Source organism: Bicyclus anynana, chromosome 11 (genome assembly GCF_947172395.1).
Source record: "Bicyclus anynana chromosome 11, ilBicAnyn1.1, whole genome shotgun sequence".
In the NCBI taxonomy this organism is placed as follows: Eukaryota; Metazoa; Arthropoda; class Insecta; order Lepidoptera; family Nymphalidae; genus Bicyclus; species Bicyclus anynana.
In genome coordinates this window covers 2,147,875-2,167,080 of record NC_069093.1, presented here as the reverse complement: position 1 = coordinate 2,167,080, position 19,206 = coordinate 2,147,875, and the positions used below count along the sequence as shown (strand labels likewise).

The 19,206-nt window shown below is 36.8% G+C and overlaps 1 protein-coding gene across 1 annotated transcript; it reads left to right on the top strand.

Moving 5' to 3' along the window:
* The first annotated feature begins 4,941 nt into the window (after positions 1-4,941).
* Positions 4,942-18,871, top strand: LOC112043008 (protein cortex). Its single transcript, XM_024078246.2, has 9 exons — positions 4,942-5,099; positions 8,916-9,020; positions 12,332-12,509; positions 13,240-13,400; positions 13,978-14,135; positions 14,889-15,099; positions 15,892-16,090; positions 17,167-17,307; positions 18,223-18,871. Exons 1-9 carry the CDS (start codon positions 5,070-5,072, stop codon positions 18,360-18,362), a joined length of 1,323 nt encoding a protein of 440 aa, XP_023934014.2. The 5' UTR covers positions 4,942-5,069; the 3' UTR covers positions 18,363-18,871.
* The last annotated feature ends 335 nt before the right edge of the window (positions 18,872-19,206 follow it).

Genomic DNA, 19,206 nt, shown 5'->3' with positions numbered 1-19,206 from the left:
AAGAGTGTAACGACGAAGAAGAAGAAGAAGGAATCTGACAATTTTGATAGTATTTTAAATTACTAAATTCAATACATTTCAATTGCTTCAGCATGTTTTCTAAAAAGCCCATTTTCGACAAATTAAAAACTGTAACGCGAGCCTAATGCGTTTAAAAACTCCATTTAAAGTTATTTCTCAAAACTATTCTAATTGTTTAATTTATTCTTTGTATATTGACTTTATGTAACGAAACCTTAACTTTTTACAATGACAACAATATGTTGTCCACGATGACAGACATTATTTAACCTAAAAGCAAAAGGTTATCCTCCACTTGATACGAGAGCTATAGTAAGCTAGCAAATAACTCGAGCTATTAATTATTATACGAGTGTTTTTAATGAAATTGAATATTTTACACAGCTAATTGACATAACAAGCGATCGTCAGTTATGGTTATCTAATAATATTTTTAACATAAAATTAAACCGACTTCAAAGATATATTTAAGTTGTTTTGATTTCAACACAAAATTACCATGAGAATAAAATTTGGACCAATCGGGAAGTATATTCGTTAAAACAAAAAAAGAATTTTCTAAATTGGGTAACAAATGACAAAGTTATGAGGTACACATAAAAAAATACATACTCGTCGAATTGAGAACCTCCTCCTTTTTTTGAAATCGGTTAATTTTTTTTTAAATATAGCCATTAAAATATCACCTAGATTGCCTCATTTGATTTTGATTTTGATTAACATAATATTTTACAATTCTTTTATTTGCGATCAAGCTGAAATACTCATAATAACGAGACGCAAATCAAATTGGCTAGTTTTACTAGCAAATGAAATCCTTAAAATACCTACGTGCATATAACAAAAATAATTTGAAAACGATAAAAAATTATTAATAATGATACTTATATAAGTCAAATCTTGAGCTTTAATGTATTCTACGTTCTATATACCTATATAATTTGAATTGGATATTATTTATTTTGTTGGCATAATCGATAACGACACATATCTGTGATATAATGTGTAGAAACCGAAAGGAGTGTGGATTTCATCCTGCTCCTAACAAGTTAGCCTGCTTCCATCTTAGACTGCATCATCACTTACCATCAGGTGATATTGTAGTCAAGGGTTAACTTGTAAAAAAATTAAAAAAAATAGAATCTGGCTTCCATTTTTACATTTGTTTGATAGGATTTCCTATTTCATAAAGATGTCTTAATTTTCAAAATTCCATCACAATACATACCAAATGGTGGAATACAAGCTTTAGTTTAATGTATAACGTATTACATACTTCTAATTAAACTTTACAATACACTGTTTACTATTTTTTACTTTATGCGTTACTTATATGTATTTATTTATTTTACCTTAGTTAATTTTGTCTTACATAATCCTCATTACCGTCGATAACAGCCATGTATTTACTATTTTACCATAAATTAAGTAAATATAAAAACTGGGAAAATTTTAGGTATTCTGACAATTTCTAATTTACGAAGGCACTTTAATGTTTAATTATACAAGTAATGAGCTAATTTGTAATCAGAAGCTTTTTGCAACCTATCGATAACAGGAAATTCAATTTGTTATGAAGTAGTAAGAAGCCATTTTTTTCGGATTAACTTTGCTGTGGGCTTTCATGCAATGGCGTGTATAATGTTTTTAGAGCAAGCGTTATAAGTACAAATTGAAAAAAATGGAAAATTCCTTGTCCTCCTGTATAGGGAGACTATTCTGTAACGATGTGTTTTAAAAGAATATATATCTCTCTCTTTCTATAGTATTGTGTTAGACAGAGAGAGATAGAGGTGAATTCAAAACTCGAACTTTCGAGCTATACAAAACATCGTTACAGAATAGTCCTCCAGGTTCTTAAGTTCTCAGAATAGACAGAGCACCTTTGTCTTGGTAGATTATACGCCACTGCGTCTATGGAACCGCAGCAACGTATTAAGGGGCTTTCGCAAGGTTAACGTAGGCGGTTACGCCCCTTTACGACCCCTTAAAACCTTTTTTTTTATTCTACTCAAGTTAGCCCTTGACTACAATCTCACCTGATGGTAAGTGATGATGCAATCTAAGATGGAGGCGGCATAACTTGTTAGGAAGAGGATGAAAATCCACACCCCTTTCGGTTTCTACACGACATCATACCGCTAAATCGCTTGGCAGTACGTCTTTGTCGGCAGGGTGGTAACTAGCCACAGCAGAAGCCTCCCACCAGCCAGACCTAGACCAATTAAGAAAATCTCAATCGGTCCAGCCGGGGATCGAACCCAGGATCTCCGTCTTGTAAATCCACCGAGCACACCACTGCGCCACGGAGGCCGCCAAAAGAAAAACTCCAGAAAAATATGCAGCGTTCATAAAGAAAGTAAGCAGTTTAAATAATATAGTCTACACAGGACACATTGCAAATGTATGGAATGTCCTACCAGCTTCCGTTTTCACCACCACCTACAGGGTATCTTTAAGTCGAGAGTAAATGAGCATCTTTTAGGCAAGCGCGTCAATCTAACACTTGCTCATATTAGAAACAAACATCTAAGAAAGGCTGTCAAGGTAATTTTACTGTGTGAAGAATTTCAGATATTTCGATAGCTAATTCTACTTCTTTTCATGGATTCACCGTATGGGCGCCAGGTAATTTGTGTAGCAGAGAGAAAATCTCATAGTAAACTTCCAGACAGAAATGTGTAGGTTTATCGTCGTCGTCATTAACCCATATTCGGCTCACTGCTGAGCTCGAGTCTCCTCTAAGAATGAGAGGGGTAAGGCCAATAGACCACCACGCTGGCTGGTTTATCAGGCCCCTTGAAACGTGTGTCAAAACTCAACTTTTCTGCTCATATTATTTGCTAACTTAGTTTAGTCCTTTGGCCGGAGGCTTCTAGCATAGCCTCGAGCATTGAAGAACTTAATAATTCCTAGGCATTAATTAGGTTCATAACTTACATTACATTAAAATATACGGCTTAAATAATTTATTTTTATTAATTTAATTGTTTCGATATAATGGAAAAAGAATTGTTCTCTAATCTAAATATATATAAAAGCAAATTGGTAGGCTCGTTGGTAATTATATTAGGATAAATTTTATACATTAAGACTAAATTATTGCTTTTTTAAATTAAATTAAAGTAATTTTTTTTACTCGTACCTATGTACCTACAGGATAAGGTACATAGGTACGAGTAAAAAAAATTTACTTTGAAACAAAAGAAGCGAACGACAACTTTCATTAGGCGCGGGGAATCCGTGAAAATAACTTTCGAAGTAGTCATGGAACTATTTGTGTGTCCCTTAAGCAACAGATCCGACATCTATCAGCGGTTTAGTTCCTCTTTCCTTATACACACTGAAAAGATGTGAAATGCTCCTCCAGCTTCCGTTTTTCCCTCTACCAACAATATGAGTATCTTAAAGTCAAAAAAAAAGTCAGATTGCAATTGGTCTAGGATACTCCAACTTAGGGAACAGTGCAAGATTTATCAAAACAGTTCAATAGTTTAGTTCTTTGAAGTGGTTTTATTTTTTTAACTATTTTTGCTTAATAAATCGTATTGTAGGTATGTTGCAAACAATTATCTTGCAACAATAATGCAAATGTAAAATCTTTACAATTATACCTTTACAAACACAAATATTCACACGCCATTGCCAAATATTAGCACACAAAAACATTTACCAATTAACAATGTAACAATCGTTCTTTGTTATATTAACGCCATAATTATAGGCGTGAACGTAGGAGGCGCGTAACATAACCCCTCCTATGTTAGAAAGGTGTTTACATAAAAGATTAACAACGTGGGAAAGTACATAACTAAACATCAGCTTAATACTGACCTCTGTTACGTAGAACGTAAGGTACGTTTTACAGATACGAGTGAACAAACACTGATGTATTGATTACATGTAGAAAAATCCATCGTGCTTAATTATCTGGAACTATAAATTGATTTCAAAAAAGGGGAAAGTTCTCTCTTTGACACGTGTTTTTTTTAAGTTTGTTACTTCATAAATTCGTCAATTAGGTATATACTAACCATGTTTGAATTTTAATTAATTACTACTAAAAAGATTATATTAAATCAATCATTTCCTACACATTAATAATTATTACTTTAGTACCTACCTACCAGCGGCGAAGAGTCTATACAGGCCGATTCCGGCCGGGTTACCTTGTAAAAATCAATACATACTATATTCATTATTGTAATGAATAGATAATTATGTAAAATATGTATGAAAAACCGAATTATCGAGCTTCTTTTTCTTGGCGACGGCTTACTTTTGTAAAATTCCATCCTTTGCCACTGTTATCTACTTACTACTTACCTACCTACCTACTTAATACTTAGATATACATAGGACGTACAGACGTAACAGTATAATGATTTATTATCTGGTGTAAAAAAAACATCGTCATATCGTGGTATTCATATGCATTTTACGATAATGTTATATGTTATTTGTATCTATACTCTCTTATTATACACATATATGTATATTATGAGAGTAGAAGTCAAATAAGGGTGTTAGATAAATCAATAAATATAATATTTTTGTCTTTCAGTTCGCGCTAACTTCAGGAACTACACAATAGATTTTGTAATAGTTAAAAAGTTTAAAAAAACAGTACATGAAACGTTGAAAATAGCGTTATACTCTTCTAAAGGCAGTAACAAGAAAAAAATTACATCAATCTAAGATTGGTCGTCCTATTCTTACGAAAACCTAATTTGTTTAATTATTTTTATAGGTTATTTGTATAAATAGGTTTATTGTATAAATAATCATATTATATAATATATTCATTAAGGCTTAAAAGGGCTAGAACTCAGAACCGTAAAGCCTGTTTAAAAAATACTATAGAAGAACATTTTATGGTAAACACAATGACTTAGTGAGGGTATTTGTACAATAAATTGACACTACACCGAACTTTAATGAAAACCGTTGACAGACGCTGCTTTATTACAAAATACTGTGTTTTTCTGATAAAACCTTTGTGATTTAGTATTATTTACATACTATATTGTGAATATTTTTTAAAAACTATGGATTACGGAGTATTTGCCAATAAAAATGTAAGTTAAAGATTCGTTTACAATAGTAAGGAAGTTGTTGCCCTTGCAGTAGTTATAAAATTTTGCAACTAGGTATTTTGTTATTGTTTTTAGATAATTGATTTGAATTTTTAACAACAACAAATTACGAACATACAACAGGACTTTAGTATGTCCGTAGTTTGATTAATAATACTGTTAAATCATAAAAAGCAAAGCTATTCCATTTTAACCGACTTCAAAAAAAAAGGAGGAGTTTCTCAATTCGACTCGTACCTATGTTTTTTTTTTAATGTTTGTCTCAGAACTTCGTCATTTTGAAATTCTTTTTTGTTTGAATGTGTATACTCCTGAAGTGGTTCCATTGTCACCATATCAGGATCTGATGATGGGATCCTGGAGAAATCGAGGGAAACTTTCAAAAATTGTAAGGAATTTGTCCTTACAATTTTTGAAAGTTTTCCTCGATTTCTCGTTCTCGATTTGAAGGCGGTGCTAAGCCGGTGTTGTCTTAATTTAAGCCGTTTCTGAAAGAATTAAATAAAAGAACACACAACAGTTAGTACATAATATGATATACTAGCGGACGCCCGCGACTTCGTTCGCGTGTAATTCAGTTTTTCACAAATCCCACGGGAACCATGGATTTTCCGGGACGAAAAGTTTAGCCTATGCGTTAATCCAGAGAGAAATCTATTTCCATTCCAAATTTCAATCAAATCGCCTCAGTAGCCGCAACGTAAAGTAATATGTATTCATGTCCGGGATTTTCTTTTCGTTTAAAGAGTATAAATCTAGGATGAGTTTTCCGGAGTTTTATATAGGTATTTTTTTTTCTGGGTAAGTTTATAAAGCGGCATTTATTTTAACGATAGTTAGATTTTTTTTTTAATTAAAATTATTGATAACTAAAAATGTAACGAATGTTTTTAAATAGACATTGTCGTTGTAAAAGTATCGTTTTTGTACAAGTAATAATTTTGTACGAAAAATATTTTTCTTTAAATTTTTTTATGTTAATTTGTTTTATTTTCCAATGGAAATTAAAGGAATTTAACCCAATACCTCTAACCGTGAAGCTATTACAAGCTACATCCTCACGTACCCACTTATTATGCACACACGATGTTGTTTTGCGGTAATGATTATGGCTGCTGCATAAATCAACACTTAATATAATGTTTGTCGTAACTATGATATTATGACATTAAACACTAAAGGGCAAAGTTGTACATACACTCCACATGAGATATATGTACACCGCAAACACAATTGTGATGTAGGAAAATGTTTCTTATCTCATCATCATCATCATATCAGCCGATGGAAGTCCACTGCAGGACATAGGCCTTTTGTAGGGACTTCCAAACATCACGATACTGAGCCAACTGCATCCAGCGAATCCCTGCGACTCGCTTGATGTCATCAGTCCACCATTCCAGCACTTTGGGACCCCAACGTGACCAACGTCCATCGACTCTTCGTACTATCTACTAGGAAATAATCCATATCCATATTTGAACGGGTTTTTTTTATTATGTACAAGTTAGCCCTTGACTACAATCTGACCTGATGGTAAGTGATGATGCAGTCTAAGATGGAAACGGACTAACTTGTTAGGAGTTGAATGAAAATTACACCCCTTTTGGCTTCTACACGACATCGTAATGGAACGCTAAATCACTTGGTGGTACTTCTTTGCCGGTAGGGCGATAACTAACCACGGCAGAGGCCTCCCACCAACCAGACCTGGACCAATTAAGAAAATCTCAATCGGCCCAGCCGTAGATCGAACCCAAGTAAAAAAAGAATTAATTAAGGTTTTCAAAACAAAATACGGGCGTCGCAAATGATAATTTTATATTATAGATAGTTTACGACCCCACAAAATCACCGCAAAAATTGATCTGAATTTAGCGACTCCACTGAACGCACACATGCACAATTTTGTCTTTAATTCAATTATATATGTGGGATATTGGCTTAAAGAAATACAGGATTTATCTTCTTCTTACTTCACTCCTGCGTCGTTCACTTAACATTCGCCATCTTCCAAAAACTCCCTTGCATCCCTTTCACACACATACTTGCTCGCTCTCACCATTCTACGTTCTATTCCAGTCCTACGTATATTTATCTATAACTATTTATCTATAATGTAGTTTTTACACTTCCTGAAAACACGACTCGACATTGTAGACGATATTTAGGTATTATTTGTTTAAATAACGTTCGTTGTAAAAATAAAATTAAGTCAATTTTCCACATTTGTCCCACTCAGTTTTGGTGCCCTAGTGCCCCATCTCTAGTATAAAATATCATTGGGCGTAAAACAACCCATAACCTAATAATAAGTTAGTATTAATTTACATACGATAAGATCGTTATTTATTTATACGCGGTGTTGAAAAAAGTCTTCATCAAAAGCAACTTCGCACATATTATTAAGTCACGTAATCGTATGGGAACAACTTTAATTTGAAAAAAAATTACAATCCCCTACTCAGTATTGATAAACGACTGTTGTTTGTTAAACATCGTATGATACTTTTTTTTTTTATCTAAACACCACCTTTTCTAACGTCTGTGTAACTGAAGATTTTAAAAATACACCATGTTCGATACCAATGATTATAATATATTCGTAGTAGTTATGTGTACATATTTATATAAAATACGTAATATTATATGTAATTATGTACAAATTTAGTAATTATGAATACATATTATATTTTTTATAATAATATTCTTTTCTTTTTATTAGCTGACGCTGCGCGGTTTCACTCGCGTGGTTCCAGTTTCCATAGGAATACAGGGATAATATATAGCCTATAGCCTTCCTCGATAAATGGGCTATCTAACACAGAAATATTTTCAAATCGAACCAATAATTCATGAGACTAGGGCGTTCAATCAAACATACTCTTCAACTCTATAATATTAGTGTAGATTATTTTAACTAGTTATAGGTTTTTAAAGATTTTTTTTAAATTTCTGATGGTTGCCTGTTTTCATGGCAGCACTTGGAACGGGGACTCAGCTGAAAATCAGCGCTGCATGCTTTTTGCTTATGGAGAGTATATAGCAATATGCTGAGCTGGGGACCTTTTTCTAAGTTATGCCACATATCGCAGGGTATTATTCTGAAATAATTGTGCTGTGAGCATACCTAATGTAGCAATAAAGATATTTTCTTCATTCAAAGATAAATAATACTAGGAGACGCCACGCGGTTTCACCCGCGTAGTTCCTATTACACGCTGAAATAGTAACTTTCCATTGGTGAAATAATTCTAAAATCGGTCTAGTAGCCTATTCGTATCAAACGAACAATCAAATCTTACCTCTTTATAATATTAGCATAGAAAACCGGTCAAGTGTGTGTTGGGCCACAGGGTTCTGCAGTTGCCAACCAATGCCAATTTAGAATGTTGGTTTTTACTTGGTCGACTGCAAAATTTAATTCTGTTATCGCCGCGTTGCAACGACTTTCGGTACGGACGGCTTCTAGTTCTCGTGGCATTCGAGCCGTCCACATCTCTTGTTGTGTAATTCTTTATGGGTCACTTGGGGTAGGCGGGGAGAGTGACTTGAGTGGAAAAGGGGACTGTTAGATATCTGTCAAAGGCGCCTTTAACCCTACACACAACGTTCACAAGTGCGTGACTTCACTCAAGGTCATTCTCTGCCATTCTAGGGTCTTATTTTGGTTACAGTTTGATTTGTTAATTAAGTTGTCCTGACAAATATTGTGAATCATAACCATTGTTCGACATTTGTTTTCTTATTTTTGTAATCACTTTTGGTCCGCTAAAAATTCCTATTAATGTATTTCAGGTAAATTCGAGAAATCGCTCGGACAGGTTCGTGTTCCCGCGGGACTACATCAGTGAGGTGTTCCAGCGACCACGCCACTCGCGCCCTCTGGAGCATTGTCAATCGGTACTTCATCATCACAATCATTCATATAGTTTACCTAAAGGCGAACACACCAGATCCCGTCCGTGCCCCCTTAACGTGTACGTATGTAGAGAAAGAAGTCCCGCACAATCACACTAATATTATAAAGGCGAAAGTTTGTGTGTAAGTGTGAAAGTGTGTAAGTATGTTTGTTCCTCTTTTACGCTGCGGCTACTAAAGCGATTTGGCTAAAATTTGGAATGGAAATGGATTTTACTCTGGATTAACACATAGACTACTTTTCATCCCGGAAAAGCCCATGGTTCCCGAGGTATTTGTGAAAAACTAAATTTCACGCGAAGTCGCGGGCGTCCGCTAGTTGACAACAAGACCGACTTAACTTAATGACAATGAGCGCCATTAAGAATCAGCGCTGCGTCTGGGGGACTTGTTTCCTGAAAAGGACTTTCGTAATATTTCTAAAACTTCCGAGATAAAACAAGTTACGTATGTACTGAGCCTAAAAATCGAAAGAAAATACAGTTGGAATGCAATAATAACTAGAAATACTAGCTGGATTCTATATATAAATAGAAAAAAAAGAATTATTTAAAAAAATCACCATAACATCAGGGCCGTTTTTTTAACATAACCGGTAAGTAATACGAATTGGCTCCTCTGGTGTCAGAAGGTCTAGCTCATTTTGTGCGCAAAGGATCAGCCTGGTGAAAATGCAGCCAGTATTCTTACCACGTGGGCATGATTTGTATAGTTACTAAGACCAGTTAGCTTAAGTTTCCTATTGTTTTTTTTCTCAATAAAAAGGTAGGTAAGTATAATACATTTTCCCCAAGCGAAAAGTTTGCTGAGTGGGAACTATACAATTTTAACGGGACGGGAATAAACACAGAACCTTGATTTAATACACTAAGTTTGGCGTATGTTATTTGACATATACGAAATTGAGAGAGAACCCTTCGTGGATATCATACAGTTGGCATTTCTCAGTTTATTTAATGTTTATTTTAATAGGTTGTTAATAAAGACCATTAGTAAATAGGCTAGCTCCTACATAAAATACATGGACTTCCGCAAAACATCTATTTATTTTTTTATCTTTATTTTTACGCGATACAGCAAATTGGTTTACCTATATGTAAAGTAATTTATATGGAACTCTCACGTAAGCGGTTAAATAGCGGCTACAATTGTAATTAGAATAATCTTTCGCCGCAGGATAACGATTAACTATCGACTTTTTAATTACTCGGTATGAAAAGAATACTATCAATTGAGTTGTAAGTTTGGTAAAGTAAGGAAGCAATTCTGTATTTGTCATACCAGTACGACCCTATTATATTGCGGTGTTAGTTATACGACTGGGTTTTATTAATTAGCGATAGTCACTCCCACAATGTTTTCCATAATTCTTTTTAAATATTTTTCTCACAAGGTGATTCCTGTGACTCCGTCTGTAGAAATATCTTATTTATAATTCTATACTAATATTATAAAGAGGTAAAGTTTGTGAGGGGGCAGTATCTGGAACTAATAAACCGATTTTGAAAGTCTTTCAATTGAAAGCCACGTTATATGCAAGTCTCATAAGCTACGTTTTGTCCCCGTATTCCCATTGGAATGGTAGCTACGAGAGTGAAACCGTGGAGCGTCAGCTAGTTTTGTATATTGTGAAATGGTGATAATAAAAAAGAAACTTCTTGGTTTAGAAACTTAGGCTTACTTCTTGGATCAAAGTGCGTTCGGAACCCTCGTAGTTATAAATTCAAGTTAAATTTTAATTATCACAATTTTTTAAAATAATGTAAACTATCAATGATAAACATACAGACGAAAATTTAAAAAACAGCTGATTCGCAAACTGTTTTATATTAAATACATACTTTTGATGCCTAATTGATTGATTAATTAATGAACAAAAAAATACAGATATGATTCCCTTACGATTTTAGTATATGTATATATATGATGATATATTTTGCTTATTTGTTACGTCATGTAACGCCGCAGGGCGTTGGGATAAAGAAATAATTTAGAAATTCTTGTTACGAGTGTAGGAATACCAAGCTATATGCACCTGCAGGCTATTTCTTTATTAGAGCTTTTTGTTTCAAAATACTTTCCATTATTTATTTTTAACCCCTATTAAAAAGAGGGGTGATAACAGCTCTCTCTGAAAAGTCTGGTGTGTCTGACCCCCTAGCCAAGGGAAAATGTATAGGAATGACAGATCTTGATCACGTGACAATAGCAAATGTCATTCCCATACATCATTCTAGTTTTCGAAGCGTTAGCGATCGTAGAAAGAGAAACGACATGCCTCTTGGCTAGGGGGGCTGTATCATCGTAGCTTATAAACGAATATACGGACTATGATAATAAATGCTTTTTTGTTTGAAAGCTGCCGTAATCAAGTTGGTTCTTATAGTTTGGCAACTTCGTTCATAGCACTCCCGATGGTCTGCGCGGGTCGTGGGGTGTGTAGCGACGAATGAAAACCCACGACTGATGCACCTCTCTTTCCCGCACGCACGATTTCACGCCCGCGCAGTATTTTCCCTCGTCGCCCGCATATCGTGGGAGTGTCACAGAACTTGCCAGACTATAGTTAGATTAGATATAGATATATTTATCTGATTACTAAAATTTTTAATTCAATATTTTAGTTACCTACCTTACTAGTTTAAATAGTTCGTAATCGATTAATAGGTAGGTAATTCTGTTATAATTCCCTTTTAGTATTTTTTACCGAGGAGAAAAAAAACCGCGATGGCCCAGTGGATAATGACCTCTGCCTTTGATTTGGAGGGCGTAGGTTCGAGTCCGGACAGATTGCACCTCCAACTTTTCAGTAGTACAAGAGCGAGAGAATATGGGTTGTCAATGATGAAAATGATTGAAAAAACGACCATTTTATATTCTGAGTTCCTCAACAATTATTTGATGCACTGATGTTTTTTTTTATTTTTTTTATTGTTTACAAGTAGTCCTTGACTAAAATCTCACCTGATGGTAAGTGATGATGTAGTCTTAGATGGAAGCGGGCTAACTTGTAAGGAGGAGGATGAAAATCCACACCCCTTACGGTTTCTACACGGCATTGTACCGGAACGCTAAATCGCTTGGCGGTACGTCTTTGCCGGTAGGGTGGTAACTAGCCACGGCCGAAGCCTCCCACCAGCCAGACCTGGACCAATTAAGAAAATCTCAATCTGCCCAGCCGGGGATCGAACCCAGGACCTCCGTTTTGTAAATCCACCGCGCATACCACTGCGCCATAGAGGCCGTCAAATACGGTATATTTAAAAAAAAACATTGTATTTTAATTTTTGCAGATTGGAGACCGATTGAAGAATTTAAAATACACAAATTATGTGGACAAAACATTAGGCGTGGCCCACAGGGACAGTCTCAAGCCCGAGGTCGAGCGCTGGCCCTGCATACCGAGGAAGAAGACCTACTTGTCGTCCGTCCATAGCATACTGGACTTGCCCAGATATAGCGATGCTGTTTGTGAGTAACCAACGAAGGCGATCTCCATTGTTTGCAATTTTTCTTTCTTTTATTTATACTTGTAGGCTGGTGCCTTGAAAGTTTTATTTATTACTAGCGGACTTCGTCCGCGTGAAATTCAGTTTCAGAAACACACACACACACACACACACACACACTTAAATACAAACTTTCGCCTTTATAATATTAATGTGATTTGACTAGACGCCACGTGGCTTTACCCACGTAGTTCTTGTTCCCGTAGGAATACGATATCCCCGTATTTCCCGTATCCCCATATTAATAATAAATGTAATATGAGATAATACGGGAATAATATGTATTATGAGATAATACGGGAATAATATGTAATATGAGATAATATGTAATATGAGAGAGTTATGTTACTCCCTGATAATGTCTGTTCTATTGCTGAATTTTTCAAATCGGTCGAGTAGTTTTTGAGTTTATTCGTTACATACAAGAATAGAAGTCTTTCCTCTTTACAGTATTAGTTCATAGGTATGGATTATTAGCGGACGCCCGCGACTTCGTCCGCGTGGAATTTAGTTTTCCACAAATACCGCGGAACCGTTGGTTTTTCCGGGATAAAAAGTAGCCTATGTGTTAATCCAGAGTAAAATATATTTCCATTCCAAATTTCAGCCAAATCGCTTCAGTAGCCGCAGCGTAAAGGAGGAACAAACATACTTACACACTTACACACACAAACTTATTGTATTTGCTTTAGTTCCAGAGCTATTGGACTGGAGCAAGGATAACATCCTGGTGGCGGCCTTGGGCAACTACTACCACAAGTTGAGCCTCAGCAGCCAAAGCATCGTCAGCCGCGTGTTCACGCGCCACGAGATCCAGTGCTGCAAGTTTGACCCGCGTGGGGAACTGTTGCTTGTACGTTCCTATCAGCCTATTTTAACGGCCCATTAGGCCCGCCTAGGCCTCCTTTCTTAGAGCCTATTTACGTAGAAAGCTCAGGTCCTCTGCCCTAATCTGCCAGATCGATCGATCTATCAAACGGTTAAGGAAAAATATCGTGAGGAAACCTGCATACCTGAGAATTTTAATAATAATAATAATAAAATGTTTCATTTAGCTGAGTAAAACACAAACACACAATATGAAATAAAAAAAAAACAATGAAAAAATGTAACACATGTTTTAGTAAGACAAAAATTTACAAAATAGTGACTGCACTGTAATTTGGATATAAGAAGAGACCGCACGCCAGGGTGGTAGTGGCTCTGCAGAGCTTTGCTCCCTGGCGTGCGGTCTCTTTTTATATCCAGATTACACTTATGTTACAATTAATAAATCTACATTACTTACATTCATGTTAATCTAATCTACGTTGGTCCTGAGCTTTTTTCGGAATTTCTCTCTCTCTATCTGCCACTTAATGGACCCAGCACTCGCACGGTAAATCCATGGAATGCTAAGATATACTCATCTTCTGTTGATAACATTCCAGCTCGGTACAAACTTAAGGAGAGTGGAGATCCATAACAACGCGTGCAACAAGAAAGAGAACGAGGTGATCTGTCCATGCTACGTTAAGGGTCAGGAGCCCTTCATCTGCTGCTCCGTCACCACCGTCGACTGGAGTCCCACTGGCAATTCTTTCGTCATGTATGTATTACTTCTGAGCTAGCTTACTCTAATGTGACACTCACGGAGAGTGGAGATCCTCAACAACAAGAGAGAGAGAGAGAGAACGGGGTAACTGCCTGTGCTACGCTCAGCCCTTTTTCTGATTGCGTTATCGCCAGCGTCACTTTTGGCGAATGCAGAAGCATTGCCTGATGGGATCCAAAGGTAATAACAGAATGTAAAAGGGCGGAACGACTCTTTAGGGGGATCTCGTCTTAGATTCGGACCTCGGCTTAAAAGGCCGTTCGGGCAGGGTGTTTTGGCCCGAGTGTATCGATCCGGGCGCCTCCGTGATCGTGAGTTAAATATGATATCGAATAACTAAACCTTTCCTTTAGTTCCTCTTTCTTTAACCTTTCGTTCAGTTCCTCTTTCCTTATACGCACTGCAAAGATTTATTAATTTATTTAATTATTTAAATTAATATTTAAGATGTGGGGTGCTCTCCCAGCTTCAGTGTTCCCCACCACCTACATGGGCATGGATACCCATATGGGCAAATTCAAGTCAAGAGTGAATCTTCTAGGCAAACGCAAAAACAAAAAAATAGGCTGCATCATCGCTTACCATCAGGCGTAATTGCAACTAAGCGCCTGTTTATACAAAATAAATAAAAACCTCGTGTTCGCCGGCGAAGACACTATGTGGCTTGTTTTAAGTTATCACTTCTGTCAAGCGTCCCCGCACACGCTTTTTTTTTTTTTTAACTTTGACGACTTTGTCTTTGTGCAGTGGCTGCGCACTCGGTGTGGTGTCGTCACTAACACGCAGCGCGCGGGTGATCGCCTGCTATCGCACGCACCTTGGGCCCGTGCTCCTGGCACGCGTATCGCCCGACGCGCGCTACGTGGCCGTGTGCTCCGTGAACAGAAACTGCGTGTTGCTGCTCACGTGGCCCGACCTCGTGTTCAACTCGCGTATGGTCTCCGACTGTCTCATCAAGGTAACGTTCATTACATAAAAAACAAGCGTGCTTTACTGACTCAGACTAACTATATAAGGACCTGACTCGCTAGACATTACCCCTTTGTCAAAGTATAAGATCCAACGCGTTTATAAAAACTGTTTTAATAGGTTTAATGTTTCGTTGTCGTAATCGTGTAAGCGATATGTTTATTTAATGTGTGAAATATATATAAAAACTAGCCGACGCCGCGCGGTTTTACCCGCGTGGTTCCCGTTCCCGTAGGTATATGGGGATAATATATAGCCTATAGCCTTCCTCGATAAATGGGCTATCTAACACAGAAATCACAGTTCCTGAGATTAGCGCGTTCAATCAAACAAACAAACAAACAAACTCTTCAGCTTTATTATATTAGTATAGATTAAAAAACAGTCAAAAATCCTTTAACGTAATTAAATGGAAACCATATAGTGCTTCAAATATTACCCTTTAAATCCTTGTAATTCCGAAATTTATAATCACATGTACCATGTTACTTTTATAAAACTGCTTAACCTCAGATTAAAAGTATTAGTAATAATACCGTTAGCTTGCCGAGAAGTGAAGGGCTTTTTAACCCCGTATTCCTGTTATAGCTTGGCAAATTCATTCGTAACACTCCCGATGGACTAGCAATGAATGAGAAACCCACGACTGATGCACCTCACTTCCCCGCACGCACGACGCAGTCTTTCCCACCGTCCCCCGCATATCTTGGGAGTGTCATCAGCTAACTTGGCAGACTATAGAATTTCTTAGAGCACAGACCCCTTCCTCCTCCCTTTCCAGACGTTCTCGTGGCACCCGTGGCGCAGCGCGTTGTTGGGTGTGGGTGCGATGAACGTATCTCTGTCGGCGAGTTTGGCACTATGGAACGCGCCCACCAAGGAAGTGCGCGAGACCAGCCTGGGGCCGGCAAAGTACGGCCTCGACGCCATGTTGTTCAGCGAGCGCACGGGCGAGCTAGTCGCCAGCCTGTGGAATTCAGGTGAACTTTTTAAATGTTTTTTTTTTTGAAAATTTATCACATTAATATTATAAAAGCGAAAATATGTGTGTAAGTGTGTAAGTATGTTTGCTCGTCTTTTACACTGCGGCTACTGAAGCGATTTAGCTACTTTGATCCCGGAAAAATACATGGTTCCCGCGGGATTTGTGAAAAACTGAATTCCACGCGGAAGAAGTCGCGGGCGTCCGCTAGATTGTAATAATTATTTAAAATTTTACAATAATATTAAAACGACGTACCTATCTATATTAACTACCTACAACTGTTAAATTAACTACATATTGTAACAATAAAATATAAAATAGACTAAATTAAAATTATAGCTAAAGACTCAGGCGTCGTAGAATTCGCCCGAATCGATGTTCATTGGTAAAGTGCCCAGAAGACAGGCCATTGCCACGTTGTATGGCAAGGCCATAAAGGCCAAGGTATAGGCCAGACAAAATTTACTTCACTTCATCATCATCACCATCATTACCATCAACGTCACCGTCACCGTCACCGTCACCTTCACCTTCACAGTCACCGTCACCGTCTTTATCACATTATATTTGATTAATTTTGTTTCAGGGGATTCATTTTACCACAAGACATTAAGAAGACGCAAATTAAAATTATAGAAAAAACAATTATTATTGCAATGCTAAAAATAAAGTAAAAGAAAAAAACAATTTACAGTCAAAATAAAATGTCATCAAATCAATATAAAATCAAATCAGAAAATCCAGATATTTTGAAATCACATACACACACTGCAATTTTATTTAAATGTATTGATTAATTTCATTTCATTTCGTGCTTGCAGCAACGGTGACCATGGATGAGGATTTAATAATCTGGAATTTCCTCCCAGACGACAAGGTGAAGAAAAACACGAAACGGAAACGATTTTCCGTATTTTTAATTTAATAGGTTCTTTTTAAATTATAATCATCATCATCATCACCATCACCACCACCCTCACCGTCACTGTCACCACGGTAACCGTCAACGTCACCGTTACCGACGCCGTCACCGTCTCTATGGCCATTGTATTTGATTAATTTTGTTTACAGGGGATTCATTTTACCACAAGACATATTCGCAGCTGGTGGTGTTGAGCGACTCGCAGACGGTGGTGGATCAGTGGGGCGCCGGGCTCAGCTGGAGCGACTCGGTGCGCACCATGGTCTTCAACCCGGACGGGACCAAGCTCGGTACGGATTTACAAGCTCTTGCTTTTTTGTAGTATTTTTTTTTTTTTTGTTAATAAGTTAGCCCTTGACTACAATCTCACATGATGGTAATTAATGATGCAATCTAAGATGGAAGCGGGCTAACTTGTTAGGAGGAGGATGAAAATCCACACTCCTTTCGGTTTCTACACGGCATCGTACCGAAACGTTAAATAGCTTGGCGGTACGTCTTTGCCGGTAGGGTGGTAACTAGCCACGGCTGAAGCCTCCCACCAACCAAAGACGCCAAAGCCAAAGTACAGACTGTCGTGACTTTTTAGAAGCGGAATACTGGAACCGTCAACCTTAATCGAAGAGCTCAACGGTAAAGAAGCCGGGCGACAATAGTCCAGGGGGCGGGGGCATTCACCTGCTGGAATAGTCCGCTGGACTATGAACTGGGTTAAGAGTATGTAAAACTATAGTGTCTTCCCACTCCTAACACAATCTTTTCCGACTATTTGAAGGGGAATGGGAATATTGGTCATAAATAATGATAAAAGGGAATATCCCACCATGATGATTTTATTATCATCATCATCATTATTAACCCATATTCGGCTCACTGTAGAGCTCGAGTCTCCTCTCAGAATGAGAGGGGACGAATAGTCCACCACGCTGATCCAATGCGGATTGGCAGACTTCACACACGCAGAGACTTAAAAAAAATTCTATATTATGCATGATCCTCACGATGTTTTTCCTTCACCGTTTGAGACACGTAAGATTTAATTTCTTTAAATGCAAACAACTAAAAAGTTGAAGGTATATGCCTTGAACCTACGCCCTGTGGATCGAAGACAGAGGTAAGATCCACTAGGCTATCACGGACCTACTTCTTACTCGGCACTTTGTGTATGTATTTTAAATTAATTTGATTTCATTTCGTGCTTGCAGCAACGGCGACCATGGATGAGGATTTAATAATCTGGAATTTCCTCCCAGAAGACAAGGTGAAGAAAAACACGAAACGGAAACGATTTTCCGCAATGGCGGTGTATCAGGACAAGGCTGCGCAGGGCTTCTCTATTCGATGAATGTTGTTTCGGAACCTTGTTTATATTATAAGATCTCAATTTGCATAGATCTACCCTCATCGAGTTTTCTAATGAAAGGAATATATTATTTTAGTAATTTAATAGCACACAACCCAGCTTTTAAGTTTCATTTGCATCGTTGTTTGTATTTTTTTTTATTACTTTTTTTCAGTTTTGCAGTTTCTAACAAAAACTACTACAAATTAAGAGTACTGAAACTTTCTTTCGAAGTTTGGGTACTTTTGTTTGTAATGTTTTGTACTGAATCTTTCTTTTACTTTTTATATGTGGATACGGGACGGCGTTCCTATTAAATTTGCACAATTCGTAATTTTTTAAGTAATATTTTTTTCATTCGAATAATTCGATGAGGTGGATGTAATGCGCTGTACTTAATTTAAGAAGTCACTGGATGTTCTTCATTTAATATGTCAGTAAATATATTAATTGTTTAATCTTTAATATTGTTTTTAATATAATATATCAATATCAGAAAACTGATCAAATAATTATTATTTTCCTCATCTTTCTTCTATCTTCCACGACCGTGGATATGGAAGAGTGCGTTAGGATATCAAAATCGTATATGTTTTGATCGGAATGTTGTCTTTTGTTTTGATTAAGCCTGAAGCTTCCTAACTGCTACGAATATGCACTGAAAATATATTGGACAAAGGTCAGGTAAATAATTAAGTAAGGTAACTTAAGTCCTAAGAATTGTTCCTCCGTGGAGCTCCTTATCCACAAATCACTATCCCTATCCTTAAATTAACTACAAAGAATTAATTAAAAAAATTAGAACGCCCGGATTTTTAATTTGCTTTTTAACTTCCGTCTACTTTTT

Coding starts and splice junctions, on each gene's coding strand:
- LOC112043008 (XM_024078246.2), top strand. CDS start 5,070: ATGGATTACGGAGTATTTGCCAATAAAAAT. Junction 12,510..13,239: donor CAGATATAGCGATGCTGTTT/GTGAGTAACCAA, acceptor TATTTGCTTTAG/TTCCAGAGCTATTGGACTGG. Junction 17,308..18,222: donor CCCGGACGGGACCAAGCTCG/GTACGGATTTAC, acceptor TCGTGCTTGCAG/CAACGGCGACCATGGATGAG.